At 39.9% G+C, this 12,907-nt stretch overlaps 1 protein-coding gene across 4 annotated transcripts; it reads left to right on the top strand.

Annotated features, from left to right (window-relative positions):
- The first annotated feature begins 145 nt into the window (after positions 1-145).
- LOC136705457 (zinc finger CCCH domain-containing protein 6) lies at positions 146-12,885 on the top strand. Of its 4 annotated transcripts, none has more exons than XR_010804063.1 (13): positions 146-587; positions 2,951-3,164; positions 3,662-3,784; positions 3,888-4,092; positions 4,256-4,398; positions 4,478-4,603; positions 4,686-4,800; positions 4,910-5,019; positions 5,121-5,338; positions 5,443-5,882; positions 6,288-6,464; positions 10,147-12,503; positions 12,618-12,885. XR_010804063.1 is itself a non-coding variant. In XM_066679045.1 (13 exons), the coding sequence occupies exons 1-12, from the start codon at positions 502-504 to the stop codon at positions 11,643-11,645; spliced, it is 3,456 nt and encodes a 1,151-aa protein (XP_066535142.1). In that variant the 5' UTR covers positions 146-501; the 3' UTR covers positions 11,646-11,655; positions 12,387-12,885. The 4 variants fall into 4 exon arrangements, 3 of the variants coding, with proteins under 3 accessions (XP_066535142.1, XP_066535141.1, XP_066535143.1); XM_066679045.1 differs by having other exon boundaries at positions 10,147-11,655; positions 12,387-12,885; XM_066679044.1 differs by having other exon boundaries at positions 10,147-12,885.
- The last annotated feature ends 22 nt before the right edge of the window (positions 12,886-12,907 follow it).

Raw genomic sequence — 12,907 nt, forward strand, 5'->3', positions numbered from 1 at the left:
TGTAGTCGTGACAAACGTCTAGGCGCCAGTCGTTTGACCAATTAGATGAGTTTCTGAGGCGTTTTCCGCGAGGCTTACGCAGTGCTCATTGGTCAAATATGTGTGCGGGCTGAGACTAGTTCTAGTTCATCGTTCTCACGGCCATTTTGCGAAAACTGAAACGGCCGCCATGTCCGAAGGAGATATTATTGAATGCGTCGAAAATAATAAGATTCTGTGTTCCTCCCTCCGTCTGCAATATCGCACCAAGGCAGCAACCAGCCGACGGGACGTAAACAAAGTTGGGGTATCAAAGCTGTGTTTACAGCATAAAAATATCATCAGTGACATGAGAGAGGATAATGTCTGTTAACCGTCTCATTGTTGAGACGTGTAACCGTGAGTTTTTTCCAGACTAATACAATCCTTCGTCATCTCTCACAACAAGCCAACGTGTCTCCATGAGTGACTGAATGCATCTCACTCTTGTTGCGGAGAAGAGCAGCTCCGTTTCCAACCATCATGGCTTTCGTGAGCCTCTTCTCCTGTCCCCCAAACCCCGTTCTTGACAAAAACATGACAGACTCTGAGCTGGCAGGGGATGAAAGGTCGAGTAACATTCTTATCTGCTTCTGTGCAGGATGATTTGTATTTTTGAGGGCTTTTTTGTGGTTATGTTTTTCACTTGATTTTTTTTTCTTCGACGTCAGGAGCACGTGCACTTTTCTGTTAGTTAATGTGAAGAGGCCTCCCCCCAGTAACAGCGAGGTGACCATCTCTTAGTGCATGTACTGTCATTTTCCGAGCACATTTTGTAAAAGCCAGAGACCCGTGTTTTTTTCCATTGCCCGTCGTCTCCATTTTCTCATTGCTTTTCTTTATCTGCTGTAAGTTACAGTCGCGGTCGACCTGTTTAATAAAAAATATTTTTGGAGACAGACATTAACAGCTCTCGTTAGAGTATTTTCATGAAGTCGGTTGAAGGTGTTTGAATATTTGAATAGAGATATGACGCGCGTGATACCACGCCCCTATGACTTGTCACGGAAAACGTAACCCCACCCATCTTGCTGAACACTCACTGATCAGAGAGGCGTGTAGAAGTTCCCTGCTCGGTTTCAGTATGGCAGAGCCGAGGACTGGTTGTTTTTTTAACGTCCTGTTAAACCAGATGAGGGATTACTACGTGTGATAAAAATTTTATATATATATATATATAATTTTTTTTTCAGGTGTGGAGGTCACTTGCATAATACAAACTCAAGCGAAGTTATTGTCTTTCTGGGTACCTGGGGAAAACTAAAACACATTCAGAATTTGTATATATCAGAAATTGTATATATTCAGGCCCCGAATTCCAGTTTCAGTACTTGCTTCTTTGACAGTTTTATTTGATAGCTTTTAAAATACTCCCTGCTGCGTTAAAAAAATACTTGATTTGTGTAAGTTGCCCCTAAATTGTAATACATTGAAGTAAAAATTTCAAACAATCGTAAAAAAATAATCAATCTGATATTTATCTGCATGGATAGGGAATAAAGATTAAAATCTATAACCACTAACAAAGTGTTACTATACATTTCCCTTTGTTTACAAATACTGCCACATTTTCATGTTTAATTTTAGACTGTCCATCTGTTACTGAACTTGACTACACAGCAGTCTAAATATAGAATCTACATGAAAAAGTTGTCCGGAATTGGCTTTAACTGAGCCTAATGGTTTACATAAACCAGGCTATCAAATTGGTAACAGCATTACTATTTAAATTATTGTTTTGAGACGTTCCTGGTCAGTTATGTCATGACATTATTTAAATAGTATGTGTAGTTGTTTATAATTTACATTTAAATAAGTTATATAGAATGTAAGTACACATAGTAAATATATTTCACTGAGTAAATATTTTTGATTGATGTCTGATGTTTAAGTATGTGACTTTAGGCATGATGAAAAAAAATGCTCAGGTGCAATTTTACAAAACATTTACATCTGTCATTTGGATATGAAAGTCAAGACAGGAGGGTATAGACAGTAATTTTGTGTCCTGGTTTAAAGTAATACATGCTGTAAATCAATATGTTGCTGCACAAATGCCTGATGTCTATTTTTATTTTTATATTAACACGGTTTGCTGGTTACTTGTGGCAAGTTTTGGTATAGGTGACAAGTGCATAAGTATTATTGATTTAAGGTTGTAACAAAGATGTACAGCCCCTGTAGTTGAGTTTCATGGTATGTCCGTTCCATGTACCAAACCCTCCCTGTTCAACTATGCTGTCAATCCAGTTTTTCATTCTATGGCCCCTTAAATGCCCTAAGCCCCAAAGTCATTGTATAGTTGTGAGGTGCATGAAGTTTCAAGAAAAAAAAATCCTATTTTGGTATGGCATCAACCATGTTGTCCAGTAATAAGACTTCACCCTTTCCCATGATGCAAAAAAACAAAATGGTCTATAAAAATTCAGCATTTCCTATAAAACACATTATTGGTACACAATTTGGTGTATATATATATATATATATATATATATATATATATATATGTGTATGTATATGTGTGTGTGTGTATGTATGTGTGTGTGAGACATGGATTTGGAATTTAGGAAAACTTACAAAATTACTTGCAGTGTAATATTTTACCTTGGACTCATAAAGCCTGTTTTGTTATAGCCTGTTACAGTTGCAAAATAGGATTCTTAAAGAAACATTTATTATGTTTTTACTGTAGTTATTGATCCTGGTTCTTGTGGAATTTTGTGATAAAACCAAAAAACTAGGGTAATTATTTTTGAATTCATACCAGGCTGGACTGTGTCTTTCAGATAACGTGCACATATATCCAAGGTTTGCCTTTAAGGTTCAGTATATTTGTTAAACAAGTATGGGTGTAGCTCAATAGAAATGTTGTCATTTCTCTTGATAAAATCATTTTCCTTAATACTGAAGAGAAACTTTTTGAATTTTAAAGGGAAGACGGTGAATTAGAGGATGGAGAGATTGATGATGAGGGGATTGGAATTGAAGAAAAAGAAGAGGAAATCAAAGTGGAACATGAAGTTGTAGAGAGAGATAAAGAAAAAGTACGGGATAAAGAAGACAAAGCTCATCGGCACTCCCATAAGAGACACAAAAAAATAAAAGAGAAACGGAAGTCTAAAAGAAGGCGAAGGGACAGACAGAAGGTATTATCATTTTCCCCTTAAACCGTTTTGTCTTTGTATGTGTTATTTTAGAGTTTTCCTTTCTAATTATTCAATTCAAAACACCTCAGTCACCAGAGTCATGGCTCTGGCCAGCACACCTCAAATCGTGGTAAACAGACCCAGAAAATACATTCTGGACTTTCTTAAGCTCAACACACCCACAAACTATGTCATGTTTACACTGAAGAACCAGTTTCCTGCTGGAAACTAACTTTTATGATTTACAAACCAGTTTATGTTGGTGGAAACGTGACAAACGGTTCCAAATTAGGCTCGTGAACGGGAATCTTTCTGGTTCCTAGTTAGTGGAAAAGCTCTATCATATACATACTCTCATAGTCTTTCATTTCTGTTAGCAATTGCACCACAAGAGGCACACTTTCTCACATACTAACTCATCTTTGGAGACTGCTCAAATGGGTGTGGTTGTGCTTTGTCAGTGACACCGTGTCCTTGTTTTTCTTAATATTTCCCAGCACCACTCCCCATCCAGTGACTCCAGCTCTGACAGTTACGACTCTGATTATGGCCATCAAGAGAGATCAAAGAGCAAGAAGAGCAAAGGCACTTACCGGGACTATGATGACCAATTTGCACATGTAAGATATTAGAATTTCGAATTTATTTGCTATGCTTAAAAATGAACATCATAACCCTTTCTGTCCCCATTTTTTTTCTCATGTGTAACCTTCCTGTATCTAGCATGAACACAGCGGGGCTCACATAAAACAAAGATTGACCCTGCACAAAAACAGTGAGACTGAGGAGAAATATGATTATGACGAAGACCAGAATGATTTCAACGAGGAGCTGTCCAAATACAAGCAAGCTAAAGATTCATCCACCTCCAGCCAAGGCAGATCACCTAAAGAGCACACAAACAGATCGAGCATGAAAGTGCAACAGTGTATGTTCTGTGTAGTTTTGTACTGTTGTATATTTACATTAAACGTTTGATCAGTTTAAAAAAAGTTTTTAAAATGGAATTTACTTATTTTAACAGCTCTGTATAAGTTTGAGGCTTAAAGAATTGGCTTATATACTCATGCATTCCCTCTTTTACCTTTTAGTTAGTTGCCAGCGTGGTCGAGGCCGTGGTGCAGGAGGGTTGGGCAGGGGCCATGTTGCCCAAAACAAGAAACAGAAAGGCAAGATCTGGGGTCAGGGTCGAGGACGAGGCGGAGAATATGGAGGAGGTGTTGATGGAGCTGTGGTGAGGTTCTTAAATGGTCTTTGACAACATTTCACCAGTGAGTTGTCTGTCTGACTTTAGTATTCAAATATCCCTACAGGAAGCCAAAGGCCATATGTTCCAGAAAAAACGTCATATCATGAGTCAAGAGTTTATCAATCAGCATACAATTGAGCATAATGGAAGAAATATCTGTAAATATTTCATTGAAGGTAGATGCATTAAGGTAAATTCATTTTCATCATCAGTAATATGTTGTATAACTTTTGTTTTTGCATGGAAGTGATTATAATGATTTCTCTGCCCAGGGTGACCAGTGCAAGTTTGAGCATGACAATGTTGTTCCAGAGAAAAAGAAAGAGCTGTGCAAGTTCTATGTCCAGGGATACTGCACTAAAGGAGAAAAATGCATTTACATGCACAATATCCTTTAAAAATGATTTATTTAGTGGATACATTTGTATGAGTTAAGTATGTATTAAATTCTGATCATGTGCTTTTCATGTATTTTGTCCTTGACATGAAATTGCACATGAATATCCTTGTAAGTTCTTCCACACTGGAGCAAAGTGCTACCAGGGAGACAACTGCAAATTCTCTCATGATCCTTTAACTGATGTTACCAAAGAGTTGCTGGATAAGGTAAAAGTTCTAAAACTCATACCTTCTATGCTTAATCTTATTATTGCTAAACTTAAATACTAACAATTTAGATTTCTTTCATATTACATCACGTTTTTCAGATCTTGAACACTGATGAAGATCATACCCATGAGGATGAGTTGGAGTTGGAAGATCTGAGAAAGCAAGGTATAGCTCCTTTGCCCAGACCACCTCCAGGGATAGGGTTACTGCCAACCCCTGGCTCAGGGAGCCCACAAGATGGGAACAAGAAGATCCCCTCACTATTTGAAATCAAAGTGCAGCCAACTGTGGACTTGGCACAGAAGATTGCTTTAAGGTACATCTTGTTTTACTATAACTTCTATTTGACACACGGAACTATTTGGTGAATTCTGTCTAGGATCTGTCCTTGGGGATAATTTTTGATTTTCCTTATTTCAGGCCCAATTTCTACAACAGTTCATCTCCCCCTTCTGGACAGTTTCAGGGTAGTGAAGGCTCAGCTCAGTTCACTGGTATTCCAGAGGACATACAGTCTGATAGCATGATGTCCCCAGGCCACAATCATCAGCCCCCACCTCCAGGATCCCCTGGCTCTACTTGTTGCCCTTCCCTTCCCTTCCCAGGTTCAGGCCTTCCTCAAAGTCCACCGTCTCAAGGTTTTGGGCAGGGCCCTACTATGCCACCCCCTGTACTCCCAGGTCAGCACTTCCATGGCAGCCTGCAACAAATAAACCATCAAAATCCACAGATGAACCAGCAGGGGGGCTCATTTCAGTCTATGCCTGACCTGCAGATGCAGAAGAATGTACCCTTTCAAACAGTGGGTCACTCAGAGATTTTCAGAAACTTGTTCAGCAGCCAAACACTTGGCCTAGAAGGTAGGCTCAAAATTTGATTGGTTTATTATAATACATTTTGGATTTTTTTTTCTGAATTTTACACAGGTGGATATTTAGTGATAATTACACTTACAATAAGGACAAAAGATATATTTTAATCACAGTGAATTTAAAAAACCTGTGGAATAGGTAACATGGGAACATTTGCATTATGCTGTTAGGTCTCAGGATTGGCGACTCAAAAATGTCCATAGGTGTGAGTGTGTGTCACTCTTTGAAGGACTGGGATGTGTTCCTGCCTTGCGCCACCCTGAGCTGGATAAGAACTGGTTACAGACAATGAATGAATGAATGAATGTTAGGCCCCAGTTACAATTCATGTGCTTAAAAAGCTTTATCATGTAGCCTGCAATGATCTTTCATATATATGATCTTTTTTCTGAGGAGACGACCAGTCAGAGTCCATGCAGGACTCTCAGCAGCATAAGCAGCACAGTGTAGAATCCCATAGTAGCATGCAAGACTTATTGCCAGCTGTCCAGAAGGCTCTGCTTCTACACCTGAATCAGAACCAGCCAAACTCTGATGGCCAGGGCCTTACACCCCACGGAAAAGACAAAGGTAAAGGAAAGACCCAGGCATTCTTAAGTTTTCCCTTCAGGTCTGAAATTGTGACTGAGGTATCCCTTAAAGGTAGTTTCCATTCATTTTCATACTTTTTTTTCAAACCATTATCTCTATGTGAAATGATGAATGTGATAATGAGAGAATAGTGTAGAGAATGACGTCTTTTGAGAGTGTTTGAATGAGTGTTTTTTTTCTATTTTTTTTATTTATTTATTTACTTTTGCATTTCTTCTGTTAGAGTTGAGTTGGACAGGGATAAACTTGGTCTTGCATGTTGCAGGAACATAATATTGCAACAAAATAATTGCTTCAATTATATTTTAGTGCAAATGATATGTGTTCTCCCCGCGTCCGCGTGGGTTTCCTCCGGGTGCTCCGGTTTCCTCCCACAGTCCAAAAACACGTTGATAGGTGGATTTGTGACTCAAAATTGTCCGTAGGTGTGAGTGAATATGTGTGTGTGTGCCTGTGTAGCCCTGTGAAGGACTGGCGCCCCCTCCAGGGTGTATTCCCGCCTTGGGCTCAATGATTCCAGGTAGGCTCTGGACCCACCGCGACCCTGAATTGGATAAGCGGTTACAGATAATGAATGAATGAATGCAAATGATATGGTTTGGAAGTTTCAGAACATGCAAAATACAAAATAAATACAGTAATAAACTTAATAAACATACAAAATAAATCTGCAAACATTTGGTTATCTTGTAAACAACAGTAAGTTACCAAGATTCTGATTTTGTATAAAATAAAATAAAAATCTACCACAAAGCTAAAAAGCAGAAAGTTATGTGCATAATAAACAGAAAAAGTAAACAGTTATACCATTAAAACTTCACAGTAAATAAACAAATGCCAAATGGATTCTAGGTTAGAGTCAGTGTCATTTATCTGCCTTTTTTTTTTTCTTCCCACCCTTCACTTTCCTCATATTCAACTGGATGCTTCTGCTTGAGGTGGTAAAAGTAGTTGCGTTTTCTCCTTTTGATGTTACATTCTTCTTGTATACCTTACATATTACTATGTTTTTGTACATCTTATTTTGCTACCAAACCACCTACACACAACTAAAGTGACTCAAATTTTGGGAACAAATTCTTAAACCACAGAGCCATTTTGCACCATATTGTGACTCATTTATGAACATATGCCACATTAGAAGAAGAAGAAGAAATAGAAAAAAAAAACACCTTTTATTGATCCCCTTGCCTCTTTGCAATTGACCCATCCATGGCAGTGAACACACAAACACACACCAGTGAGCAATTCCTCACAAACTCTAGGGGCAGTGAACACACACACAACCAGAGCAGGGGGCTGCCAACCACCTCTGCGCCGTGGGTTAAGCCCTGAATAAATTTTCTCCCCCTGCTGGTCCCAGGAATAGAACCGGTGACCCTCCGGCCTCAAGCTCGCCTCAAGGTCACAGCTACTCCCATATGCATAACTGCACAAAGTCATTACATAAACAAGCCAAAATATCTCTAACAAAACATGGATGTTTTGTATCATTTTGCAATATAATGATATTATCGCAAATAATACGATATGACACAGCCCTAGTCCAAACCCAGGCTAAATGTGCTAGTTTTTTACTAGAGCATTTTCATACCATTAAACTACACTATGGTATAAATATATGTATGCAATGTAACATGCTTATTCAGTTGCATAACTTTACACACATTTTTATATGCCTACAGACGAGTGGATAGTGGCTTTAAAATTTGGTTTTGTAAATACCAGATTCTGTGGTCTTAGTGAAATTTGTAGATTCATAAATACATGTTTTTGGTTTTCATAGATATTATCATAGTTTTATGCGAAAATAAATAACTGTTTAAATTTACATTGCATATATTTGTAAAGTCTCAAATTTTAAATGTATTTATAAATTCTTTAATCTGCGTTTGTGGGTCAAGTCACTTGTGTGGTTTTTGTGACGTGTATTTGTTAATTTCTTCTCACAGGTTTTTGCATTTTGAGACTTTCCTTTCGCATTTCACTGGATCCAAACACAAATGCAGCCTGATCCACAAATGAGGCCAGCAGGTGAACAAGCCACTGCTAGGTGGCACTGTTGTTTTAGGACATGTGGGGGCAACTTAAATGGAGACACATTTGCGCAAATTTTTAATGTGGAAGTTAGGAGTGGGTGATCACTTTTGAAAATGCCCTAAAGTTAACGTCATTAAAGTTCAGCGGAACTTCCATAATTTCGCTGCAGACTAGGGTTGTAAAATAAAATACTTTAAAATCATCCCGTATTTGGACACTAAATGCCGTGTTGCTTGTTGGGCTGATACAGAATGAGTTGTGTTCTGTATTTTTGAGATTGGATTAGTGATTTGTTTCAGACAGACAGATGCTCTCCCTCAGCCGGAGGGAGGGGCAAATACCCCATGGGTCCTAAACAGAAAATGCACTTCTCGATGGTCACTTTTATTTAGCCAATCTGCAGCCAAAGTTAGCTGTGTATCATTTACTGCAGCAGCCAATGGAGTGACAGTCCTGACTACAGGGGGTTGTTTTGCTGAGAGCAACAAGTTAGTCCTGAAACATTGGGGGAAACAACAGTGCCACCTAATGATGGCTTGTTCGCCTGCTGGCCACATTTGTGGATAAGGCTACATTTGTGTGTGGATCTAGTAAAATGCTAAATGAAAGTCTCTAAATTCAAAAATCCATGAGAAAAAATGAACAAAGGGCGGCACGGTGGCGCAGCAGGTAGTGTCGCAGTAACACAGCTCCAGGGGCCTGGTGGTTGTGGGTTTAATTCCGGCTCCTGGTGACTGTCTGTGAGGAGTTGGTGTGTTCTCCCCGTGTCCGCGTGGGTTTCCTCCGGGTGCTCCGGTTTCCTCCCACAGTCCAAAAACACACGTTGGTTGGTGGATTGGCCACTCAAAAGTGTCAGAAGATGTGAGTGTGTGAGTGAATGTGTGTGTGTGTCTGCGTTGCCCTGTGAAGGACTGGCGCCCCTGAACTGGATAAGCGGTTACAGATAATGAATGAATGAAATGACCAAATACACACCACAATAACCATGTGAGTGACTTGATCCACAAATGCAGATTCAACAATTTCCAAGTATATTTAAAATTCGAGACTTTGACTTTATAAGTTTATGCAATGTAAATTTAAACAATGTTTATTTCACATACAATTATGATATATATATATATATATATATATCATATGTATGTATGTATGTGTGTAAACCACAAACATGTATTTGTTTTTGACCAGAATTCTGTTATTTCGATTACTGAAAAATGTTATGCATGAGATGTCTGGGCTACACAGCCAGGAAGTCATAACTGCTGCTAAATAATGCTACTGATCCATGGATCCTGTAGTGCAGAAAAAATAGGTAAAATATTGCAAAAAACAGTTGTAAATGTGAAGCTTTTTTGGGGGTTCTACACATTGCATTGAAATATACTTATAAATGTGATCATACAAAAATGACAGTACAGTGCATGATTTAAACTCATGGAAAATAGCGATGAAGTGATGTGCACCAGTGTGATTGGACTCATGATTTGAGACTTGACTTGGACTCGAGCTCATAGACTTGAGATTTGACTTGAGATCTCTGGTGTGTACTGTATATCACTTGAAGACAACCAGGATATTACATTTGAATAAGATATGCCTGTAAAAATTGGTTTTATTTCAGATGAAACCACAAATTGGTATTCCAGTGATGATGAGGATGGCAGCAGTGTGACTGCGATCCTAAAAACGCTACAAAAACAGAATGAAATACTGAAGACCCAGCCATCTCAGCCACCTGGCATCATTCCAGCCCTTCTTGCTGACCCCAGACTGCACAAAGAGAGAACTCTCTCTAATGATCCTCGAGTGAAAGTTGAACCCCACCAGCATGCTGCAGACAACAGGAAGGAAGCTGATGTTATATTTGACCCAAGATTGTCAAGAGACCCACGCAAGATGAAGTCCATGGAAGCAAATTCCTACAAGGTAGACACTCTACATCTCCCTCACCCAGTCACCATGTCTCAGAAGCCTCCTGCTGGAGAGGAGGATGAGGAGGGAGAGAGAGAGCTACGAGAGAAAGCTGCCTTGATCCCACTGGATCCTAATCCTGGAGCTACACTGAGGGACCCTCGCTGCCAATTTAAGCCGTTCAGCCACATTCGAGTTGACATCCTCCTTCAGAGGCCAGCCTTTGCTCACAATGTGGTGTGGGCCCCAGAGGACCTTATTCCTCTCCTGATCCCCAAACAGGAACCTTCCATCAATTTGCCTCTGCCACCACTTATTGCAAATGCACAGCTGAATCGTAGCCTTTCGTCCCCATCAGACCATCCTACCGCATCTGCCCTGGTCCCTCCAGACCCATGTTGGGCAGCAACCCGCTTAAAAGAGACTAGACTAGGTAGCCCCCCTGGCAGGACTCTGGAGACTCGTCTTAGCACTGAGAAGCCAACAGATCCCCGCACCCACAAAGCGTTAGATCCTAGGATCAGTCGCTCTGGAAGCTTGGATTCCAAGCTGCCTTCCATGAGAGATGGATCTTCTGGTGTGGGTGTGGTAGATCCAAGATTGCAGCGAAGCTCAACTGGAGCCACTGGTCAGTTGGCAGCTTCAACAAAACCAGATTCAGAGAAGCTTCCACCGTATGCTCCTCGCCTGGCATTGTCCAGTGGAGGCGGACTGGAAAGCCCCTCAGCACTGCTTGGGGGCATCAGACTGTATGATCCTCGCAACCACACCTTTCTTTCCCCAAAACAAGAGGAAGAGGAAGCTCCAGAAAAAGCAGGAATGGTAAAGCAATCGCAAAAACGTGAGAGCCCTCTACCTCCTCAAGCCCCATTACCACCACAAGTAGCAGCTGAGAAGAAGAGTGAGGTTGCCGATGAAGACTCTGAGAGTCAGAGCAGTGACATTCAGGCCATGCCCACAGTAATACTCGAACCTACATGCTCATTTGTCCATATGGCAGCACCCGCTATGCATAACTTACCTATTTCAGCTCTGGCAGGACTCATGCGACCTGCTTACACAGACTCTCGACAAAACAGGCAGAGCGGACAGACCACCGGAGCACGGAATGAGGAAGACGATGACGTCAAGGAAGAGGACAAGAAGGACAGGCCACTGAGGGATGTATTTAAAACCTTTGACCCCACAGCTTCACCATTCTGTCAGTAAACACTGTTAAGTAAGACCGCTAACACCTTCACAGAACTCTCTCACTGTGCGTAACTGTATCTTTGTCAAGTATTTTTGTATTTATTTATATTGCTTTTGTAAATACATTTTTCAATGCTACACAGTCAAGTAAGATAATATTTTCTTTTACTTTCCTGTGCATAATTAAGTTACATATTATTAGTCCACTGACAGTGCCACTTAAATAGTTATAGAGATTAGACACACCAAGTGCATCAAGTTTACTCTGAATGCTGTTGTACAGCTGTAATTATGTAGATGATATGAGAAAAAACTGTCAATGTGACTGAAAGGGATGTGTTGAGTTATTGCGGTTAAAAAATAAATATCCTACATTGCATAACACTGCAGTAAAAATATGAATATGAATCAAAAGTATGAGTTTATTATATAAAATGCAGTGTTAAGCTGTGTATTTATTGTGCCAGTGTATGTAAACTCATGGCTAATATACAACAATTACACTAATCAGCCACCAGATTAAAACGACAGACCTTCATTCTTTCATTCCTCCATTGTCAGGAACCTCTTTATACTGTCCAGAACCTACCTGGAATTACTGGACACAAGAAAAGAACAGACCCTGAACAGGGTGCCAGTCCATCACAGGGCATCACATACACTCTCTCACACACCTGTGGGTTTTTTTTTGTGTCTGCCACCCTCCCTCGTCCCTCCCGGCTGTTCACGGTTTGTTCTACCTTCGTCCACTTTTGATAGGTACCAACCCCTACATACTGGGAACTCGTCATGAGACCTGCTGTTTTGTAGATGCTCTGACCAAAACATTATGACCACCACAATTTGGCCTTCTCACAATGCCCCAGACCCTTATAGGTGAGTCTTTTTCCTGCTTTCAACCCACCATGAATGTAACAAGATACTCCATGTAATTCATTTTGGTCTTGTGGCTGATCAGTGTTATTTTATTTACTCTTTTTTTCCCCTCAGCTCTCTGTTCTGTTAGCTCTGATAGCAAAATTGAAAAGATTTGAAAAAGGTACTTAGAATATTTTTTTAAGCACTTTATACCCCAGTCCACATTCTGAATAATGGTTTTCATTGTGTTTTATGTGATGCTTTTTTTTATTATTGCTTTACTGTCATTTTGCTTACAACTTGGAGAAAAGACTTTGAAAGTTGTCCGTCATGTTACTTTGCATTTTTATTGCGTCTTAAATAAAATGAACATTGTGTGACTTTTCAGGTAAGTCTTGAAATAATTTCTGTGTATCTTATTG

The sequence above is a fragment of the Hoplias malabaricus genome, chromosome 8, assembly GCF_029633855.1.
Source record: "Hoplias malabaricus isolate fHopMal1 chromosome 8, fHopMal1.hap1, whole genome shotgun sequence".
Classification (NCBI taxonomy): domain Eukaryota; kingdom Metazoa; phylum Chordata; class Actinopteri; order Characiformes; family Erythrinidae; genus Hoplias; species Hoplias malabaricus.